Source organism: Gossypium hirsutum, chromosome D11 (assembly GCF_007990345.1).
Source record: "Gossypium hirsutum isolate 1008001.06 chromosome D11, Gossypium_hirsutum_v2.1, whole genome shotgun sequence".
Lineage (NCBI taxonomy): Eukaryota > Viridiplantae > Streptophyta > Magnoliopsida > Malvales > Malvaceae > Gossypium > Gossypium hirsutum.
Genome location: NC_053447.1, coordinates 858405 through 882710, shown reverse-complemented (window position 1 = coordinate 882710; position 24306 = coordinate 858405). Strand labels below are relative to the sequence as shown.

Below are 24306 nucleotides of genomic sequence, written 5' to 3'. Positions count from 1 at the left end.
GGTCGGGCAGCTTTGTGCATTTGTAGTATGGGTCTGCACTGCCACTGAAACCACCAAAACAAGTAGTGCTACGGCAGCGGATCGGGAACTGAGAGATACAAGTGATTTGAGACTTACCATGATTTCTTGCTGGTTTTTCATTTTTTGAGATTTATTCACTGCGATTTTTTGTATTTATAGATTGGAATTTGGGAGTTGATCAGTGTGATGATCGATTGTGTGAGTTACCTAAGGTTTTTTTAGAACAGTTGGTGGGTTCATTTCTCGTGGATGTATGACTTGGGCCAAATTTTGAAATTGAAAAATTTTTGATAACATAATTCAAAGGGATCTTAAAAATATTCGAGATTAAGTTTAAGTTTTTTTATTAATGTTTTTATATATTTAATAATTAATTTAAAATAAAATTAATTTAATAACCATTTTATTTAAATTCAAACTGAGTCATACAAGTGAACAAAAAATTCTTTATTCAAGTCCAGCCAAGCTGATCACATTAGGCTAATTAATATTCTTTTTCACTATATCTTTTAATATTAGAAAAAAAAATCACCTTTTACTAAAGTTGGATTAGATGTAACGGTAAGATAGTTGCATCAATCTTTTAATTATTAGATTGATAGTCGAACTGATCAAACCGTTAATTTTTAGTTTGATCGTCAGTCCAACAATAAATAAAGAATTAAAAATTTTATAAACTAGTTTAATCGTGGTTTTTTTATCTCAGTTTCTAATTTAATTGGTTCGACCGACTGGTCCGATTTGGTTAAAATAACATTGGATTGTACTCTTAAAAAGAGAACTTAAGTTTGAAAACTGAAGTTGACATTGTTAACATAAATAATCACGGATTCTGAAAAGATTAGTATTTATGCACCATATATAGCATAGGAATTGAAATTTTAATGGTTAATAGATTTAATGGTTGTCGTTTGAATTAAAATTAAAATTCTAAAATTTTAAAAGCATAAGGATTAAAAATATCAAATTGAAGAATAATGATTAAATCCACTACTTATGGAACAAAATAACAAATTTTAGTCTAACAGATTTATTTGTTACCATTTGGTTCATGACTAAAATTTAAAATTTTGAAAAATATAGAGATTAAAATTGATCAATTAAAAATAAGAATAAAATTCATAATTTACAATATATAGACTAGTTGTAAATTTTACCACTATTTTTAAATCTTATCATTTAAGATAATGTCCTAATAATATCTCCAACACGACATTATAATAGAGGTTTAAGGTTGAGTTGTTGTTGCTTTTTTTTAATGGTTCGTTGAGGTAAAAATATCATGTAAACTTTTGTATTAAAAGTCAGATTGTATTTTGTTCCATTTATATCAAGAGTAAATTGAGCCTTTTATTAAACATTTCATCTAATTCTATTGTTATCATTGTAGGCTAGTATAAGGTAACATGTGACATGTCACCTGTAACTATCTGATTATTTCATTAACCAAACCGATTTTTAACAGAAGAAATGCATAAAATTTGTAACACAAAAGATGAATTTACTTTTTAATCTAATGCATAAAAATTAATTTACTCATTTTTTAAAGGGTAAACTACCAAAATAGTCACTTTTGTTTACCTCAAGTTACATTTTAGTCACTTATGTTTGAAATGTTACGTTTTAGTCACTTACGTTATCACGTTGTAACAATTTAATCACTGAGCTGTTAATTGTCGTTAATGGTGTAACGGTAAGTTGACGTGGCACGTTAAATCATCATTTCAAACAAAAATTTTAGGTTAATTTATACAATCAATCCCCATATTTTTTCGTTTTGAGCAATTTATTTTTTTCTTCTATGTTCTTTTAACTTTCTTTTTTCTTCTTTATTTTCCATTCTCTTCTGCTTCTCTTTCTGTTTTCGTCACTTCCCCATTTCTTTTAACGTAGTTTTTTTATGTTTTCCATTTGTTAAAACTAATCCCTATACTTTTATTTTTTTGAACAATTTAAATTTTTTCGAGTGAGGCGAGCTTGTGGACTAGTTTTAACAAATAAAAAACATAGAAAAACTATGTTAAAAGAAATGGAGAAGGGAGGAAAACAGAGGGAGAAGCAGAAGAGAATGGAAAAAAAAAAGAAAGTTAAAAGAATATAAAAGAAAAAAATTAAATTGCTCAGTGACTAAAATGTTACAACACGATAAAGTAAGTGACTAAAACTTAATATTTCAAACATAAGAGACTAAAATGTAACTTGAGGCAAATAAAAGTGATTATTTTGGTAGTTTACCCTTTTTATCTTTAAATCGGCTATAACTAAGGAGAATTCTAGAACATAAAACCTCTATTTGTTTAGTTAGGGCTTTACAGAGACGAAGCAGGGAAGTAAAAGTTTTGACCTTTTGAGAAAAATCCTCCGAGAATCCACTCTCTCCATAGTTTCTTCAAGCAAAACCTACGATGGCGGACGACGACTATAATGATATGGACATGGGGTTCTTCTCTATCTCACTCTTTGTTCCTTTCTATGTGCTTTTAATTTGCTTTTTATGTAGTCGATTCGATAATTTGATTATATTTCCCTGTTTTTATTGAAATTCGGATAATCTAATCAAATCCAAGAAGTGGGTTTGTTTTAGTTTTCGCTCTTCGATTGTTTTGGGAATAAAATTAGGGTATGGGAAATTTTCTCTTATGAACCCTAATGTTTACAAACAAGCAAACAGAGGGCAAAATTTTCTTTTTGGTTGGAACGTAGTGTGTTTCTTATGCATTGTTGCTTAAGAACTTAACTGTGGGATGTTGATATTGTTGCTGTAGATATGAGGATGAGCCACCAGAGCCTGAGATTGAAGTAAGGATTTTTTTTAAAAACTACATTGTTTGTTGTAAGAAATCGAATGTGAACTGATAAAGTTATTTACTGTGTGTTGAATTGTCTTTATGGTGAACAGGAAGGAGCTGAGGAGGATTTGGAAAACAATAACAACGATGATGTTCCTCTAGAACCTATCGAAACTGAAGACAATGTAGACCAAGATGCTAAAGACAAAACTACTCGTAAAACATCAAAGTATATGACCAAATACGAGCGTGCTAGAATCTTGGGTACCCGAGCCTTGCAAATCAGGTTTGCTTAGTAACCTTTTAGAATCTCGTGTACCTTGAATGGTTTTGATTTTGTTGTATGATTCGATAATTTTATTTGTTGTTGTTTGTCCTGATGAGCAGTATGAATGCACCTGTTATGGTTGAGTTGGAAGGTGAGACCGACCCACTTGAGGTATGATTATGTTAATGATTGCATTTGATTTTGAGTTATAAAAAGAATTTGATAACGCTGTAACCATAGGTTAGCTTAGTATAAAGTTAAGAGATTGCCACTTGGTTTTCCTACTTGACAATACATGTTTTGAATACCTATATGTATAAAACCACACTGGCTTTCAGGCTTCAGCCTTTGATTTAATATGGAATCAAGACTAAATAGATGAATTAGGGTTTAACTCTGTTAATGTCTACTATCACATTAGCGTGGAATATGGTCCACAAGCCATCTTCCTGCCAGTCCGTATGCAATATACACGTGATACTGCCGACAACAATAGATTTGGTTTTTTCTTTGCTATAACTCGATTCTTTTGCATTTATACTAGATTGCCATGAAGGAGCTTCGAGAGCGGAAAATACCCTTTACCATAAGACGCTACTTGCCTGATGGAAGGTGAGGTTTTTTTGTTTTGGAATTGGGATCTTGTTTTTAATTTACTTGCCTCCGCTTTAGTTATCCTAATGGATTAAACTTTTGGTATAACATTTCAGTTATGAAGACTGGGGAGTCGATGAGTTGATTGTGGAAGACTCATGGAAGAGACAAGTCGGAGGAGATTGATTACGTGTTCTTACTTCTCGAATTTGGTGTGTGGTATGTAAGAGTCGTGATGCTTAGATTCAGTCAGTAAATGTAAAAAAGACAATCTAGAAGGATGTCTTTGGAACCGTGGTAGTAGACTCGTTTTGAACCCTGTTGTGCTTTTCGACATTAACGTAGGTTATAATGGGAGTTTTGACCCTTTGAAACTTGTTAGAAATTGGCTATTTTGCATATAACCAAGGTGGTTATTCCTATTTACAAATAGGCTCTGCTTGTGGGTGGTTTACAAATTTTAGTTTAATTAAAAAAGAAATCAAGCCATTTGCATTCATATAAAAACACAATAATATCTTAAATCATTTGTGTATTCGCATTAGTGGCACCTAAGAGTTGGGGATCAACTGTAATTTTACTATTATATTAATCTATAATTTCTCAAATTTTTAAAGAAATGTATTGAAATTTTATCAATTTTTAGTCCAAGTCGTGATTGTAATTAATTATTTGATGATTTTTTAAAGCTTCAATCAAAGTGAAGACCTGCAACTACTGGATTGAAAAATTAAATCCATAAATGAGAAAATGTATATATTAATTACACTGAAAACCCAAACCTAAACATTTAAGATTTTAAAATTGCCAAGTAACTACTCTTATTTTATTGCTGCCGTTTCCTATGGCATGTTCCATGGTTATTAACATTTTGGGTAATTTATAGTTAAGGTCACTAAACTATTTGATTATTTAACTTCAAAAAGTTTTAAAATAGTCACTGCATAATTCAGAAGTTTTTATTTTAGTACTGGGTTATTAAAATCGCTACTGTATAACATTCTATGTTTGTGCTGTTTGCACCAACTAAAAGCTCTACCTCCTGTTCTCTTCTACAATTCAGTTTTTTTATGGAATTGTTTTGATCATTACGAATTTACAAATCAAAATCCAAACAATTTTCTTTTCCAATCTTCAAAACAAACTGTCAAATCGACTTAGATTTAAAATATGTTCTCTTGTCTATGGGTATTGATCCACAATCGTTGAAATGTTACTTAGAGCTCACTAGTTAAAATTAAATAAAAAATAAAATAAATTAGCAGTCCAGTGACATAAGTACTTCCAAATAATTTTGTGACTTAAATAAAAATGTTTAAATAATTCAGGGATCATTTTTGAATTTTTTAAAATTAAGTGACCAAAACATAAGCTTAATAATAGTTTAAGAATCATTTGTGTAATTTACCATTAACATTAATAAAAAGGGTTGTCGGTAAAGATTTTAGATCAGAGCTGAGCTTTTACCTTTTTACCTAAAACAGAAAAAGGACAGAAAAACTTGTAAATATCATATTAATAAAGATACCCAGTCTATTCTCAAGTTCGTTCAATAGATTACACTTGAAATACTTGAAAACTGAAAACCCTTAGAAAGGGAAAATTAAAAGAAAAAAAAATCAGGAAATACCTACTTAAGAACAAAAAAAGCTAGCTATGGCACAGTAATACCATATTAGAGAGGCAAAAAAAAAAATGATTTCAAATATTTTGTACAATGATTTGCCCAAAAGATTCAAACTAGCAGAAAGTCAATGATATGGGGCAAAATTATGTTAGTCATGCCTTCCAGCCATAACCAATATTATAGTCAAGGTCATTGTTAAAAAACCCATTATCCATGAAATCATTTGCTATATCCGGAACTGTATCGTCCTGTGAATGGAGATTCTGGGGCAAATCAGGTTGTCCTCGGTTGAATCTGTTGTCGCCACCGGCAGCTAAAGAGTTGTCGTTTGAAGTGGCTTTGAAACTGTTGCTTTGACTCAGTGCAGGCCCTGCAACACTTCCAGACACGGTAGAGGTAGCTGTAGCCAGAGCAGAGGTGTTTCTCCCCGCACTTCCATTCTCATTCTGCCCATTCACGGACTGCTGTTGAACTCCCGTGTTGTTATTAGACATCTCCTGGAGAAGTTGTTGGATCATTTGTTGTTGTAAAGCCGGATTTCCTTGAGATGACTGCATGTGATTCTGTTGGATTAGGTTATTTGCTGTGACGCTTAATGTATGTTGCTGAGCTGGTAACGAGGCAGCAGGCCCTTGGAAACTCGAAGATGGACTCTGGTTAGAGTTATTGAAGGAAGATGAGGCTTCCTGATGAAGTGAGTTAGGGTTTGAATTTATTGAATTTTGCCGAACGAGCAGGTTCTGGTAGTTAGAAAGTGCCAAAGCTGCTTGTGCCGAACCACTTAAAGTTCCTCGACCAGCAGCCATTTGATGGCTGTTGTTTCTCATTGGATTATTGTTTATCCCAGGATGCAATGCCATCAGCTTATTGAGGGTATTCCTGTCAGTTGGCAGACCCCGAACATTTGTTATCTGCTCCATTTCTTGCATTTTTTGCATTTGGAGTTTGGTCGAAAAGGGATGTCGAGGATAGTTCTTCAAGCCCTCTGCAAATACGGTGTTTACAAAAAACAGGGAATGAGAATAAAAGCTATCCTGTACGACTTACCAATCCAGAGGTCAGAATGGCAAATTGTACGACTTACCAATCGCCCCCGACTTGTTTTCTCGACAAAAATCTATCAGATCTTTCATGCTGTTGACAACCTCAGCAATCTAACAAATAATGCAAAACAAACTATAAAGAAACTAAAAAAAATATTTGTTTACCGGAATATAAATGCACTACGTTAAAACCGTACCTGCAAACACCTCACGTATCTTTTCGAAAAACCTAAGTCATTCAGTGACTGTAACTCCAAACTTTTAACAAGCTGTCGTCCAGCTGTTAAGACCCTGAGAGAAAGCAAAAAATGTACTCATAACCTATGCTAATCTTAAAATATATACATGCATCCAGTTGAAGCTCCTAAAACATAAAGCTCAAGCTAAAATCAACACTATAATTTGAAGACCCTGCAAAACCACTTTTCTGGGTTGCGTCCCTGTGGCTTAATTGCACCTGAGGAGGGTGAACCATGTAACAAATCAAAAGAACTTCATACTTCCAAGGTTTCTCAAGTGCTCCAATCGAAGAATCAGGATAACATCGTCCACAGGATTTTATAAAAAGAAAAATAATCACATTTATATGATTAACTCACATATTGCTGTTTGTTTGCAAGTCCTGCTGAGAAACCCCCTCAGCTCCGCCTTCAGAAATTGTGCTCTGACATTTTTGTGCCACCTGAACTATCTGGTTTACCTACATAATTTATAATTTTGAGTTTATGTCAGATGTCTTTAAAGAACTTAAACAAAATGGACATATGATCAGAAAAGAGCACAAAGATTTATATAGCAGAAAACATTACATGCAAAAGAAACAGAAACAGAGTGAGTTTTTGTTTACACAGGCATCATCCATAAGTTAGAGCTAATAAGGCACAAACTTTAGTACCTGAGGTGCAACTAAATGACGAGGAAAAAGTTGTTCATGCCTACGTGCACAAAATTCCCAAGACAATATCTGAAAAACAGAAACAGTTAATAAGCTATTCCCTAGATTGTCGAGAACGGCAGCAAAATGTGAAACAGGTTTTATATTGACCTTTAAGTCCTGAGTGAATATGATGCGAAGCTGACCCTCACGAACAACACGAAGCTGCTCATATACACTCTCCTGAACAGCTCTTCCATACTCCAACATCATTATTCCAGAAGGAAATCTACACTCACGGGGCATGTCCAAATATAGAAGTTCATCAATTACTCCACTGCCAAATTTGATTTCATTAAGTCTGGGAAGTACTTCAAAAGTTGCCTCTGTAAACATGAGTAATTAGTTAGTCAAAATCCAGTATGTGTCTCAGATGCTAAGTTGCAAGGCCATATGTTTTCAACTAGTCAGACAAAATAAGCGTATTAACAATGGAGTCTACAAGTCCATAGAACGTTAAAAATCACTAGACTTTAGGTGAAGTTGGTTAAATCCATAAGTATGAGTCAATAAATGTTCATTTCAAGTCATTGGTACATAATGAAAAGGCGTATTCTAGGGGAGTTTTAACTGAAAAAGGAATACCAATTATTCTAAAACCCATAACCCTAAAAATTCAAGAAATTCCATTTCCATCTTCAGTCCAATATGTCAATATATGGAGAATGAAAAAATGATATTCTATAATCATAGAAGTCCTAAGATGAAACCAAAAATAAATGAAAAGAAAGTAATTAGTTTACAGTGGTGTGGTACACATTCACTAACATGCACAATCTATAGAACGCTTGTTTCACATACCCTATTCCTAAAGCGTACTTTTACTAAATCAACTAACAAGAATATTCACTCTAGAACAATTGGAATGCTCATAAAATCTCTTACCAAACCCCCTTCCAGACTTCGACCCACAAATGTCACACTGCCAAGCATCCTGAAATTTACATGAAAGTAAGAATGTTGCATATTTAGAAGACAAGCATTTAATTCAAGAAGGAATGTGATGGAGTATTGCTCATTAAAGAATGCATGCAACGTTATCAAATCAGAAAACAACAAAAAATTCAGTAGAAAAGACTAACTTCGAGATAGAAAAATAAATTTTCTAGTTTTACAAAGTAGAAAGAAATAAGCACAAATACTGACGATAGCTGCTTGAGGGAAAACACCAAGTGCATGACTCCCGACATTATCATACATTGATAAACACCACTTTTTCTTTGCACGTGGAGAATAATACTCTGCAACAAATTTCCTCCAGTATGCAATGGAATTGTCCTACAAAATCAAGTAGATGTAACAGGATTCATACAACTTTGCATCTCAGTTATTACTAAGTTGAAAATGAGTTAAGACTGTCACAAGATAATTGTGCATACGAACATAAATCAGATTTCCGCAAACAAGATAATTGAGCATATGAACACTAGTAGATTCGTACACTAGCTAATAATGAGATAACTTGTTGACTGCAACAACAAAATAATTGTGCATATGAACATAAATCAGATTCCCAAAAACAAAATGTAATCTTAACAGGATTGAAACCATTGAATAAAACCAATTAATATACAAGATACTTTGGCACAAGATGCAGTATATAAAAAACATTAACTCACTGGTGGCCTTTGCCGTTGGTGATATAAGTATTGCATTAGGCGGCGAGCACATACACCACCATCAAAGGGACGTTTCATTCCAGTTATTTGCTGCATCCCCTGTTGCTGCAATTGCTGCCTCAACTGCAATTGCTGTTGTTGTTGTTGTTGCTGCTGCTGCTGCAAGTGTGCTCTCTGCAATGGTGGCAACGACTGCAAAATTTGTTGCTGTTGTCTAAGTCTCTGCTGCTGCATCAAAGCTTGTAATTGAGGGTTTTGACCATGCAACTGCATGGAATCCTGTCTTTGTAGCAGTTGTTGCAACATCTGCTGCTGCATAATGTCTTCTTGTTTGATATCTAGCTGAGGCTTCTTCTGCACCTGGGATAAATTACCAGGGTCTTGCAAGAAGGGCCCTGGGACTCGTGGACCCAACGGAACAGAAACTTGCCCAGTTTGTGACTGTGGCCGAGATGCAGCACTTGAGGCCCCTTGTTGCAGCTGCTGACTCTGTTGCATCTGTTGGACACTTGGGTCTTGATGAGAGCCATGATGGCCTACAGAAGACCCATCAACAACTGATGAACCTGACACGGTTATATTGTTGGAAGAAAACGACATGGGCGAAGCTGGCAAGCGCATATATGAATCTGTATTAATGCTAGCACTTCTCTGTAAGTGGGGACCTCCTGAAAATGCCGAATTTGCATCTGTGACCAAAGAACTTGCCCCAACACTAGGTCCAGAGTTTGCCACACTGTTCAACACCACACTATCTGAAACAGGACCCAGATTAGGAACCCCAGTTCCAGGAATAGAATTAGATGAGTTCTCATAAGGTGAGCTCAAGCGAGAGCTAACTACAGCCTGGGACTGCCCATTTCCTTGGAGGAAAATTCCAGAACTTGAGGAAGATTGGGTTAACCCTCCAGCCATCCGAGAAGGTACCATCGGAGGCACCGCCCCCTGGTGACTGGAGTCTAAATAGCTATCCAGAGCCAGACCTTTCTAATAATAACAAAACACACCCTCAACAATTTGTTGCAGATATCTAAAAACAATGTATGATAGAAAAAACAGATAAGAAATATTAGAGTTCAAATTGCACGTGCTTCAACAGTCCAAAGTTACAATTTTTCAAACAGTACCACTCAGATAAATCAATCAGGTCTGGAAACACTGAAAAAGAAAACCAAAATGATTCAAAGAATAAATCCCCATAATTTTAACGAAACAAACTTCCTTAACTATCCCCTCGACCATCCCGTCCCCCACACACCCCAAAAAACCCTAATTTTGGACCCATCTCACTAAAACAAGAATGTATAACTACTAGAACAATAAAATCCTAAAGTTTTTGCATTTTGGAAGTACATAGCAGCAATCTAATCGTTCCATTAATCAAAACGAGCTACCAATCAGGTTTTAGTCCTAAATTACTTACTTTGAAAATCCCACAGTATAATCAAACTCGAATTAGAAAGATGAACAGTCCCAGTAGAATCAATAGATTAACGATTAATTAAATACTTAATATCAAGATCAAGATATAGCAAGCATGAATCACTTAAAATAAAAACAAAATTTCCAAAAAGGAAAACGATGGGCTTAACTGGTTTTAGAAATCAAAGCAGATTAAGCTACTTTTAAGTAAATAAAAATAATAATAAACAAATAAAGAGAGAATCTACTAACCTTAAAATCGCGAGCTACGAGCTGGAAAAAATATATAAATAAAAGGAGTAAATGTTAATTTTTTTTTTTAATTTTATAACTTAATTTAGAAACTGAAAAGAAAGTTGGTAAAGAGGGAGATTTTTCCAGGACGCTGTTTATATACCTAGCGGGAATGACAGAGAGAAAGTTACCGGCTGCACCGGTAATTTTGCGGTATGTAACCGAATGTGTCGGTTGTCACAAAGGACACGTGTTTCCTCATGATAGCACGACGAAGTCGGTGTTTAGATCGAGCTGTGGAGACGCGAGTTTGATGGTAGCGTGTCTTTGTTTCATTCGTGGATTTAAATGCGGCCGAAATAGATACTGAGGATGATGCCATTTTGGGTAAACTCTTTTGAGGTGATGATCAGTTACGGGCTGACGTTGGATAAATGGATTTTCTTTGATCAGAGCTTACGTGAATTTTTCTGATTTCAATAGATTATGATGTGGCGTGCTTTTATTGGTTCTTGAAATCTAGGGTTTTGAGAATTGGGAGTATACGATTGTAAGCAGGGGCTTTACGGTATATTTAGGGTTAAAGATAGGGTAGATTGTGATAATATGCATCCACATTATTTTGTCACTCATCTATTAAATTCCATTTTTTTATCTTAATGAAATAATGATGTGTCATGTTATCTCAATAGCTAATAACTATTTTGTCCTTCGAATTAGAGTAAAAATGTTAATTTGATGTTTTTAGAACTTTTTAAATAATAACTCTAAAAATATTCAAAAATTTTGATAAATACTGTTATACTTTCTCTGGACTTGGACATGTGTTAGCATGACAAGTTACTTGAGAAGTGCCTACAGTCAACCCTTCGATTCCACCAATGCACCTTGATGACTAGTTGTCCTGGATCCCTCAGTATCAGCGTGGGACTCAAACCACTTGCTCTCTCCTCACGGACATGAGCCACTCGTCTCAAACAACTGCTCACTCACCTGGCAAATATTCTTGACAGGCACTTGCTCTTTCAAGTATGAACACTCCTCTTATGACCATTAGGCCCCACTTGAGCATAACAACCTCGTACTGTCATAACAGAATGAGGACCACAATGCACATCCTGCATGTACTCTCTAATGACAACTTCTTTACAAAAGCCTACTTCGTTACACTAGTAGATAAGCCAACCTCCACTATAAATATCCTCCGAAATAATGAAAAAAAAAAGATTTTTTAACCTTTCAAGCAACCTTCTCGCTGGCTACTTCCTCCTTCCTCAATTCTCAATCCATCTTCTTGTCTCTTTCCTGCTCTTCACCTTACTAGGTGAACCAACCCCCTTAATATCACCCTTCATCCTCTTTATTATACATTCTATCAACAAATGTCATACCATTAAAATTTTAAATGAACTTTACGTTGAATGTGTTGTGTAATTTTTTAAACAAATCTCTAACTTTTTAGCCAATCATCGTATAAGATGTGACTTGTGTGATGATTATATATGAATAATTTCAAATTGCACTCTATTGGTACTACTTTGGATCAAATTTTGGTACTAGTTTATAACTTACAATTTTTTCTTTAAAATAATAAAATATAAATAATCTCATTGCTTCTTTTAAATGGATAAATTAAAAATACCAGACACAAAGATCATTGATGATGAAATTATCTTAGCTATCATATCACCATAATTAGAAAGAGATTAGGTAAGGAATATCACGTGAATACCCACGTTGCTCTTAACAAATAAGTAAGGGTAAATTATGGTAGATGTTATTTAATTATGAATTTTTTTATCATCTAATTATAAAAAAGTTACAAAATGTTCATTCAATTATTAATAAACTTATATTTTAGTCATCTAATTATGAAAAATTACAAAATAGTTACCTAATTATTTAATTTTATCTTTTTGAATTATCGACTTGCTAACGTAAAAAGAGAAACACCTAAAAACTCAAAATAGTTAGATGACTAGAAAAAGACAAATTTAAACAGTTAAGTGACCAAAAAAGAAATTTAATAATAATCGAGTGATCATTTTGTAACTTTTCATAGTTGGGTGACTACTAATATAGTAACCCAATAAATAAACATAGGTTTAAATACAAAATGAATCTTCAAACTAAATTAAATTTCTCACTTAAATACTTAAAAGTTTTTGGTCAAAAGTGTTTAACTATTAATTTTATTTTATTTCATTCCAAGTCAAAACATCAACCAATAAAACTTGAGATGTGGAATATTTTTATTGGATGTAATACACTTTTTTTGACCAAACGTGATGAAATTGATAATTTAAATGCTACATTTAATGAAAAACCTTTAAGCAACCAAATAAAAATGGTAAATATGTCTTAATGATAACTTTTTTTCTTACAAATTTATAATTTAAATTCGATTAAAAAAAGCCTTCTCACTTCGTCCATATTATCAACTTGGTATTGAATTTGATCTGAATCAGAATCTGCACAAGTTGAATCGTGAGTTAATTTAAATTTATTTAAAATTGAGTTTAAATAGAATATTAAAAATATATTTTATCAATATGAAATATTTTTAATATAAAATAGTGGGTCAATCAAAGCCTACCTAATTGGGATTTAGATAAGAAACAAAGAAAATTTTCGATTGCGCCAAACTGAAGCAGAGATCTGTCAAATCGTTGATACGAAAAGAGGGTGCATCGCATGACTTGGAACAAGAATAAGGCCTGTGCTGATTGTGAGCCATGGCATTGCGCAATCCCCACTACCCCTTCTCTGTGCCGAATAATTGCCTCTTTGATTTGAAAGCCTAGTGTGCAATGTCCCATTTTCCATGGTCCTCACTGATTTTTTTTGTTTTTGGTAAAACTACGAGAAGTCCTTTGGTCAGTATTTAGATTATATTATGTCCCTTTAATTAAAAAACATCAAATTAGTTATTATATGTTAGCTCAAATAGTAAATTGGTTATTTTTATTAAAAATTTCATTTATTTCTATTGTTAAAAATTGATATAGTTGATGGAATAACTAAAAATTACACGTTGTGCTTACGTATAAAGACCAATTTTTAACAATAAAAATGAATGGAATTTTTAATTGGAAGGACTAGTTTGCTCATTTATCTAGTATATAGAAATTAATTTATCCATTTTTAAATAAAGGGGGGCAAATTGCAGGATACTTTTACCGTGATTTTTTTCGACCAGTGAGGACTAACATGGATAGTTAATTTAGATTTGAGAATCCCATCAAACATAATTGTTATGTATTAGTCTCTAGTTCTACAATGCACGATAATCATAGGTGGAATGGGATTTATAAAATATTGATGAAAAATTGGACCAAAAAGATAGCTGGATTGATTCAATCAAAATGGGTAATCCGTCCAGTTTGGTGCATTCTCAACTAATAAATCAGTATGCTTCAATCAATAAATAGATGGGATTTTTGTTGGTACATTAAAAAAATGGGAATTAACCTTGTAAAAAAACTGCTTTTCTCATTAAATTTGTTTTATAAGCAATAGAATGTGATTTCTAGTATTTTATTAATATACTAAATATTATACCATTAAATTAATGATAATCGTAAAACTTCAAAAATGATTAAGAATGTAACAAATATTTTATTTATTTATATATTAAATTATTAGCACCTTAAATGTAATGTATGTGAGTTTAAAAACTTCTACCAACTGTCTATAGGATGATTTTTATTACGTAACCAATGTAATATTTAGGTTAATAGAAAATTCACACTAAATTATATAAATTCAACCCAAATTTAGCACGATTTGACACATGATGAAGTTTAAAAAGGAATTATATATTTTTTATCGTCTTAAATTTATTTTTCATACAATTGGCTTAATATTTATAAACGTTAGGTCACATAATTAGAGATCAATTGTATTATTCTATAGGTCTCTTTTATCATTTAATTATTTAGTGGTTAGATACTCATTTTCCAAATTGTTAAATTAATAGATAATATAGAGACCTCCTACCACCCAATTTTATTTTTTTATTTCTGGATGATTTGAAAAGTAATAAAATTAATGAAAATTACGATTATGGAACATGTGAAATTTGAGTGTTTGCTTTCTTTTAAAAACAAAATTAAAATAAAAAGCCTATGAATCTGATGCTATTCTTCCAATTACTTTAAATTTAAGAGTTTTTATTTAAATTTTAAATTTATTTTTTATCAATTAATTATTGGTGTAATGGAAAATAATTTGGTTGCTTTTAAGTATTTGATGACTTGGTAAATTATTAAAAAAGTTAAATAAACTAAAAATTAATATTTTTATTGAGTTTATTTACTAAACGTATTTAATAATTTGCAACAATAAAAGCAAATGATAGATTTTTTTTCAATGAAAAAGTGTGGAAAATGATAAATAGATAAAGAAGCTACCTATTATTTAATATAGAAATTTTTAATTCTTTTTATTTTGTTTTATTTCTTTTAACATTATCTTTTAAATATTTTACCTTTAAAATTCTAAATTTATATTTATCAAACAATATAATCATATTATATAATACCAAATATATTTTACAACTTAAATTCAGTACTTAAATTTTTTATTATCAAACAACATCTAAATCTAAATTCAAATTCGAGCTAGATTTAATTGTTTCATACAATTATTTTAAAAAATTATTTTTTTAAATCAACCAAATACAATTAACTTTTTATTTTTGAAAATTCTTGAATTTGGGGAAAACATAGTTAATTTGATATTTGTTTCATAGACATGTAAAATTGTGAAAATAAATACCTTTCCTTTAAAAACAAGACATTTTCCCGTTCAAAAAAAGAAGAAGAAGACATTGGTATAGTGAGGAACCAAATCCGAAACATACTATATACATATATACTATTTAACGACAATATTTAAATGGTTGCAATGTCGGATTACAAGACATGCCATGTCCACTGTTGGGCCATTGCTGAAGATCAACGGCTGTGATGCTCTTATAAATCTATCAATGGCCATCATGATGATTATACATTCTCACCAGATGTACGCTTTTCAATGGCAAGTACATCACCCACCAAGATATAATAATTGGGGTTTCTCTCTCTCTCTCTTTAGTAATTGTATTTTAGAATGATATATTTACATAAATACTAATTTTTAATTAAGTGGCATTATCTAATTTATTATTTAGTATAGAAGTTTTAAAAAAATATTGTGACATCTTAATGCATCGGAAATTGGATTGGAGTAAAAATAAAATTACAATTTTCTCTTGCCACATAGACAAAAAAGACTCAAAAAAAAATGTTGGGAACAAATGCTATGTTCATCCCCATGACCCCGAATTTTTAATGTCATTTGGTCGGTTTCCTGTCCCCCTATAAAATATGCCCCAATAAACTATGTATTATTTCGAAATCAAAAAAAAGAAGAAGAGAAAACTCCATGTGTTTATGCTAATAAAATATAAGCAATGAATATTTTTAGTTTTACGAAAGAAAATTATAACATGTATTCTTTTTAAATGCATCCTATTGTTAATTAACTAATAAAACATAAAAAAATTAGTAAATTTAATTTATTAAATTTAATTACTTAAAAAAACTATATTTGTGCGTTGTTATTTACTATGCATGGCATGCATTATACAATATGAATATAATAAGATGTACAACTTAAAATGTATACGACATATCATAGCCGCATATTTATGTTTTAAATAAAATATATAATTATGATACAAATATATGAAAAAACGGATAAAAGAAAAGAAGGGTAATAAATTTTTTTATTCGATCTCGAATATGTTTTTTTTTGTGAATTTTAATTGTTTGTTAGATTTTAAAGTATTAAAAATATAATATATTTTGTTATACCGTGATAATAATTTATAATTTATATTTTATTATATAATAATTTGACTTGAAATCCAACTCGAGATTTGACCCAGGTTCGACCTTCTTTCCACTTTTTCCAGGGCTCTTCCAATATTTCCATTTCTATTGATAAATTGTATCTAACAATCTAACATGTTTTTTAGTTCAACAAGGAATTGCCAAATCTGGTTACGACCAACAACTATCAAAATGGTTTTGGATTTTGTAGTATTTTTCTCTTGCGGATTAAGCCAAGTGAGTTTTGGTGAAATTTTATCTTATTCATTGACAAGGCAACCCCCCTAAGAAACACTACCTTAAAGTTTCTTCTTTTTTATTTATTTGGTTAAACAGCACCAAATGAATTGTTTTTAAATGATGCTCCACATTTTAATTTAATTTAAAATTTTAAAATAATGTAATTAAATTATCAAAACATTAGGCCCAGAGTGCTTTGCTTAGTATCTTAGCGAAAACAATAACTACTGTGGCTTGGGATGGAGGAAAGTGGTGGCGACGATAGGATTGGAGGAGATGAGATCTCCCTTTTGGTAGAAAAATTCATCCAATTATCGGTTAAAAGCTCGATGGTGGAACCAAACAAGAAGTCAACTCTACTCTGTACAATATGGACAGAAAAATCCTATAATCCAGATAGTTTTAGGGTACAGGTGAAAAGTATATGGAAAACAAGGAAAAAATTCGAGATTTAACTATCAGGGTAAAAAAATTTTCTGATCGTGCTTGAAACTGAAGAAGATCTAGAGACGGTTATGGAAGGGTGACCATGGATTTCGAAAAAATTTAGTTGTCTTTGATCGGTTGGCTAAACCGATGGAAAGAAGCCAGATTTGGCTTAATTCATTCCCATTTTGGATTAAGATAGGACCGTGTTTACCATAATTCGACAAAAAGATCTATTGTATGCCATTGGGGTTACTTTTGGAGGCGTAATTAGATATGAAATTAATGGAGATTTTTGACGTCTTAGAATTCAATTGGATGTGCAGAAACCCCTTCGTAGATGTATTTTCGTCTTAATAGATAATCAAAGGAAATCATGGATCTCTTTTAAATATGAGAAGCTGCCGACTTTCTGTTTTGGATGTGGAAGGATAGGGCATGGTCTCAAAGAATGTACTGGTTTAACACATGCAAAAAAAATAAAATCAGAGATGATCCACCATATTTTTTAGCATTAAAAGCAGAACAAAACTTAATTAGGAATGAGAGTTTAAAGTTTAGTGCCCTCTCAAAGAAGATGATGCCTCAATGTTTGTACATAGGTGACACGGAGAAGCTTCCTGAGATGAATACACAACAAGAGGATGGGAGCACCATGGTCTAGAGATTAGAGGATAATTTACAATCAAGAAGAATAGGGAAGGCAACGAAGATGCAGGAGGAAGGGTCGGTAATGGAGAAAAATGAAATGTTGAATAAAAAAATTGTATACTGGAAGAGATGTCTAAACCAGTCAAGAAGACAAGTTGAAAAAGAATTGGTCCAACGATCTCAATTAACCAAAATAGTGAAGACAGTATAATGAGGAAGAGAAAACTTGCAGAAATAAAAATCGAATAATGCTGTATAGAAAAAGCTCGTGAAGATGGAGTAAAAAGAATGAAACATGACAGATAAGATTCACATCTCGAAGATGTCTTAATTTTGTCGGTAGAAAATTTGAAACAAATTTATGTTTCCAACCAAAATAGATCGGCGGCTGCCAAAAAGTCAGCCGACCGGGCGAAATGACAACTATATATTGAGTTGTCCGTGGATTGGGGAGTCCACAGGCAGTACAGAAGCTTTGGTATTTACTGAAGCAACACAACCCCCAAATGGTCTTTATTGTAGAGACCAAAATAGATGAAAAGTGTAACACCCCTTACTCGTATTCCGGCTCGGAACAGAGTATGAGGTATTACTAAGTTTTTTTAAAAAAAATTTCGACAGCATTTCTGCTTAATTTTGCTTAAACCTCCTGCAAATTTAAATCACAATCCAATATATATATATCAACCAAACTCATTTATAATAATACTCACAATTTAACTATTAATGAACACCACATTTTAAATCAAACCATAACATATATTTACATGATGATTCCATATTTCATAGGTCGTCTATACATGCCATAATTTTCCGGAACGATAGTAGCAAAATACCCCAAGTGTGAAGGATAGTGTGGATGATTGTCTGACTTCGTTCCAAATTTCCGAGTTGTCGGAAGTCACTATAATCAAGGGAAAAATAAAATCGAGTAAGCATATAGCTTAGTAAGTAAACACATGATAAATAAGTAATTACTCACATAACTACACCAAAATATAAACTTATTCATGAATAACTTCATTGTTTAGGCAATTTCCAGCAAACTGTTTTTCTGCATCATAGTCGCTAATTTATTTTTATCCGGAGCTACAGGGCTCCAAATTGAGTTTCGTAAATTTTCCCTGAAACTAGACTCATATACCATTTCACCATAAAAATTTCAGAATTTTTTACCCAGCCAATTAGTACATTTTATTCATTCAAACTTCCCCTGTTTCACTGCCCAACGGTTCTGACCCTTCCTCAAAAAAAATTCACTTAACTCTCTGTACAAAATTTTAAAAATGGTTTCGCTTGTTTCTATTAAAAATAGAGTCAATAAGGAATCCAGGAATTTAAATTTCACACCATAATTATTTTTGTACAATTTTTGGTGATTTTCCAAAGTTAGAACAGGGGATCCCGAAATCAATCCAGCCCTGTTTCAGTAAAATTCAGATATCTCCAAAAATACAACTCTTTTGCTTATTCTATTTATTTCATATGAAAATAGACACATTCAGCTTCAATTTCATATATTATTCAGCTTCCCATTCATTTTCCACCATTTATGGTGATTTTTCAAAGTTACCCATCTGCTGTTGTTCAACACAGTTTATAACTAAATCGTTCCTTTTTTCGTTTTTGATATTTTCTCCCATCTCATACATGGATCGATTTAGTATCCAACTCAATATTTGCCCCATAAAAATTTCCACCATATGGCAATATTCACCTTCCACACTTTTTCGTTGAGCACTCGGAATGTTAACCGTTATTGGTGGATCTCGCACTTAGCACCACCACTTAATCGGGGAATCAGCACTTAGCAACCCCTTGGGGGAATCAGCACATAGCAACCCCCTTTTTATTTCAGAGATACGGTGGATATCGCACTTAGCACCACCAATGAACCGGGGAATCAGCACTTAGCAACCCCTCAGGGGAATCAGCACATAGCAACCCCCTTTCACATTTCAAAGATACGGTGGATATCGCACATAGCACCACCAATGAATCGGGGAATCAGCACACAGCAACCCCTTTATGTACAACATACTTCGGCTTATTCCGAGTGTTCAACCCATAAATCATATATTGCAACCCTTTACCACCTTTCCCGATTTAACAACATTTTTAGGATATGGCCAAACATTTATTTTAATTCCAAATAAATCTCAACATATATCAATTAATGTCAAAATAATACATCAAGTCACGTGTTTACTTACCTCGGTGCAAAATATCGTAATTTTGCACTTCACTCCACTATCTTTTCTTTTCCTCGTTTGAGATAATCTTCACGTCTTTCTTGATCTATAATAGCAAATTTAACTCATTTAATGTTCACATTCATTAAAATAATCCACCACCCAACTTTTTGAAAAATTACAATTTTGCCCCCAAACTTTTGCATAATTACACTTTTGTCCCCAAGCTCGGAAATTAAACTTCATCACTTATTCTTAGTTTTATGACATGCTGAACATTTTTCCCTTCTATGGCAACATCAAATTCTCACTCTAACATACACTTATGAACAATAATTATTTTTACCGATTATGCCTATTTACCCGTTTTCGCTTAAAATCGCTTAGCAAAAGTTGTTTAACATAATTTATAGCTTCATATTCCACCATAAAACAGCAAAATAAACACATTTCACCTATGGGTATTTTTCCAAATATGAGCCCTAACACGAATTATTGCTAGAATAAGCTAAACCGAGTTACGAGGATTCCAAAAATGCGAAGAACATTAAAAACGGGGCTAGGATGCACTTACTATGAGCTTGAGAAAGCAAAGAAACCTTAGCTATGGCTTCCTTCAAATTTCGGCAGCAACTAATGAGGAAGATGATGATTTTTGTCATCTTTTTCCCATTTTATTTTTTTTATTACCAAATGACTAATATGCCCCCACTTAAAAAAAATCTATTTCTCTCATTTCTTATGTCTATTTTTGTCCATCAACTAACTAATGGTCTAATTACCACATAAAGACCTCCAATTTAAAATTTCATATCAATTAGATACTTCTACATATAGAACTCAACTTTTGCACTATTTACAATTTAGTCCTTTTGACTAAATTGAGTGCCCAAACGTCGAAATTTTCGAACGAAATTTTACGAAAATTTTCCGTGAAATTGTAGACCATAAAAATATAATAATAACCATATTTTCCCTCGTCGGATTTGTGGTCCCGAAACCACTATTCTGACTAGGCCCAAAATCGGGCTGTTACAACTCTCCCCCTTAAGGATTTTCGTCCCCGAAAATCTTACCGGAAAAGAGATTTGGGTACTGTTTCCTCATAATTTCCTCCGGTTCCCACGTAGCTTCCTCCATCCCATGTTTTTGCCACAATACTTTTACTAAGGATACACTTTTATTCCTTAACTGCTTGACTTCCCGAGCCAAAATCTTTATTGGTTCTTCCTCATAAGTCATATCTGGTCTGACCTCAATCTCTGTAGGGGAAACTATATGTGAAGGATCCGAACGGTAACGTCGCAACATCGACACATGAAACACATTATGTATCTTTTCCAACTCCGGTGGTAAAGCTAACCGATATGCTACAGGGCCAACTCTTTCGGTAACTTCATATGGTCCAATAAATCGTGGACTTAGTTTGCCTTTACGACCAAATCTCAGAATCTTCTTCCATGGAGACACCTTCAAGAACACCTTATCACCTACTTGAAACTCAATTTCTTTTCTCTTTAAATCTGCATACGACTTTTGCCGATCTGAGGCAGCCTTTAAACAATCACGAATTATTTTCACCTTTTCTTCAGTTTCTTTCACCAAGTCGACTCCATGAATCCGGTTCTCACCGAGCTCAGTCCAATATAAAGGAGTTCTACACTTACGCCCATATAATGCTTCATACGGTGCCATTCGTATACTTGACTGATAGCTATTGTTATAAGCAAATTCAACCAATGGTAGATATTTCTCCCAACTGCCTTTCAATTCTAAAATACAACACCGGAGCATATCTTCAAGAATTTGAATCACTCTTTCCGATTGCCCGTCAGTTTGCGGATGAAACGCAGTACTGAAATTCAATTTTGTACCCAAGGCTTCCTGCAACTTTATCCAAAACCTCGAAGTAAATCTCGGATCTCTATCCGATATAATAGATTTAGGCACCCCATGTAATCTCACTATTTCAGCAACATATAATTCTGCCAACCTGTCAAGTGAGTAATCAATGCGTATCGGAATAAAATGAGCCGACTTTGTCAATCTATCAACAATTACCCAAATAGCATCTTTCTTCTTTGGAGTTAAAGGCAATCCTGTCACAAAATCCATCGTAATACTATCCCACTTCCACTCTGGAATCGTTATCGGTTGAAGTAAACCCGATGGTACTTGATGCTCAGCCTTCACTTGTTGACAGATTAAACACTTTGATACAAATTCCGAGATATCCTTTTTCATGCCTGGCCACCAATACAACTTCTTCAAATCATTATACATTTTCACACTACCCGGATGAACTGACAAGTCACCACTATGTGCCTCACATAAAATGGTCTGAATTAACTCATCATTTCTTGGTACACATACTCTATCCCGGAACATCAAGCAATCATCTGAACCAATTTGAAAATCTGAGTCAACACTTGCTTCACACTGAGCTCTCTTAGCTTGCAATTTACTGTCATTCTTTTGAGATTCCCGAATTTGCTGAAGAAATAATGGTCTAGCTCTCAATTCAACCAACATTGAGCCATCATCAGATAAAGTTAACATCGTACCCATAGCTCTCAAAGCAAATAAAGATTTTCTGCTCAAGGCATCAGCAACCACATTAGCTTCCCGGGGTGATAATCAATCACTAGCTCATAGTCTTTGATTAGCTCGAGCCATCTTCGTTGCCGCAAATTCAAATCTTTTTGGCTCATCAAATACTTCAAACTCTTATGATCAGTGAAGATTCGGCACTTTCACCATACAAATAATGACGCCAAATTTTTAAAGCAAAACAATGGCAGCCAATTCTAAATCATGCGTCGGATAATTCTTCTCATGCGGTTTCAATTGTCTCGAAGCATAAGCTATTACTTTGCCCTCTTGCATTAACACACACCCAAGACCATTCAACGATGCATCACTGTAAATTACAAACTCCTTCCCGGACTCAGGTTGCACCAACACTGGCGCCTCAGTCAATAATGCCTTCAACTTTTCAAAACTCTGTTGACATTTATTGGTCCATTCAAACTTGACATTCTTCTGCAGTAACTTAGTCATAGGAGAAGCAATCATCGAAAATCCCTTGACAAAGCGTCTGTAATACCCAGCTAAGCCCAGAAAGCTTCTAACTTCTGTCACATTCTTTGGTGGCTCCCAATCAACAATTGCTGAAATTTTGCTTGGATCAACCCGAATACCTTCACTTGAAACTATATGTCCCAAGAATCCAACCTCACGAAGCCAAAACTCACTTTTGCTGAATTTAGCATACAATTTCTTTTCTCTCAGAATCTGCAACAGAGTTCTTAAATGTTCTGCATGCTCAGATTCATCCCGAGAATAGATTAAAATATCATCTATGAACACCACCACGAACTTATCCAAGTACGGCCGAAAAATTCGGTTCATCAAGTCCATAAAAATAGCTGGAGCATTTGTTAACCCAAAAGGCATTACTAGAAATTCATAGTGTCCATACCTTGTTCTAAAGGCGGTTTTCGGCACATCAGACTCTTAACTCTTAACTGATAGTAACCAGACCTCAAATCAATCTTAGAAAACACTGTTGCCCCTTTTAATTGATCAAATAAATCATCAATTCTCGGCAAAGGATACTTGTTCTTTATAGTCACCTTGTTGAGCTGACGATAGTCAATACAAAGTCTCATAGAGCCGTCTTTTTTTTCACAAATAACACAGGAGCACCCCAAGGAGAAAAACTCGGTCTCACAAATCCTTTATCTGTCAACTCTTGTAACTGAGCTTTTAATTCCTTCAACTCAGTCGAGCCATTCGATATGGTGCAATAGAAATCGTGCAGTACCAGTAACAGATCAATAGAAAACTCAACTTCTCTAATCGAGGTAACCAGGCAATTCCTCTGGAAATACATCTGAAATTCACAAACTACCGGCACTGATTCAAGCTTCGACCCAGTAATATCCGTGTTCAGCACATAAGCAAGATAAACTTCACATCCTTTCTCAAGTATTTCTGAGCAGACATGTGCGAAATCACATAGGCAACTTATTCGGCTCATTTGTTCAACCCGGAGAATTTCACCGTTTTCACAATTTAATTCAAGAATTTTCTGTCTACAATTTACCTTGGCATCATGCAATATCAACCAATCCATCCCCAAAATAACATCAAACTCATCAAATGGTAACAACATCAAATTAGCCGGGAAACAGTGACCTTGAATCATCAGGGGACAATTCTTGCAAACCTTATCGACTAAGACATATTTGCCTAAAGGATTTGATACTTTAACTACAAATTCAGTGTTTTCAACAGGCAATTTCTTACTAGACACCAAATTCATGCATATATATGAATGAGTAGAGCCGGGATCAATCAAAGCAATA

General features: G+C 33.4%; 2 protein-coding genes across 6 annotated transcripts; one reads left to right on the top strand and one right to left on the bottom strand.

Annotated features, from left to right (window-relative positions):
• The first annotated feature begins 2268 nt into the window (after positions 1-2268).
• LOC107904617 (DNA-directed RNA polymerases II, IV and V subunit 6A) lies at positions 2269-4037 on the top strand. The gene is made up of 6 exons (XM_016831047.2): positions 2269-2461; positions 2787-2820; positions 2921-3096; positions 3198-3249; positions 3623-3690; positions 3789-4037. Exons 1-6 carry the CDS (start codon positions 2427-2429, stop codon positions 3856-3858), a joined length of 435 nt encoding a protein of 144 aa, XP_016686536.2. The 5' UTR covers positions 2269-2426; the 3' UTR covers positions 3859-4037.
• Positions 4038-5162: 1125 nt separating this feature from the next.
• On the bottom strand, positions 5163-10688 carry LOC107904618 (probable transcriptional regulator SLK2). Of its 5 annotated transcripts, none has more exons than XM_041105401.1 (10): positions 10570-10688; positions 8896-9650; positions 8423-8554; positions 8162-8210; positions 7388-7602; positions 7238-7306; positions 6942-7042; positions 6540-6633; positions 6384-6453; positions 5163-6284 (listed from the first exon to the last, which is right to left on the bottom strand). In XM_041105401.1, exons 2-10 carry the CDS (start codon positions 9514-9516, stop codon positions 5452-5454), a joined length of 2184 nt encoding a protein of 727 aa, XP_040961335.1. In that variant the 5' UTR covers positions 9517-9650; positions 10570-10688; the 3' UTR covers positions 5163-5451. The 5 variants fall into 5 exon arrangements, with proteins under 5 accessions (XP_040961335.1, XP_040961331.1, XP_040961332.1 ...); XM_041105397.1 differs by having other exon boundaries at positions 8896-9925; positions 10570-10678; XM_041105398.1 differs by having other exon boundaries at positions 8896-9882; positions 10570-10678.
• Positions 10689-24306: the final 13618 nt, after the last annotated feature.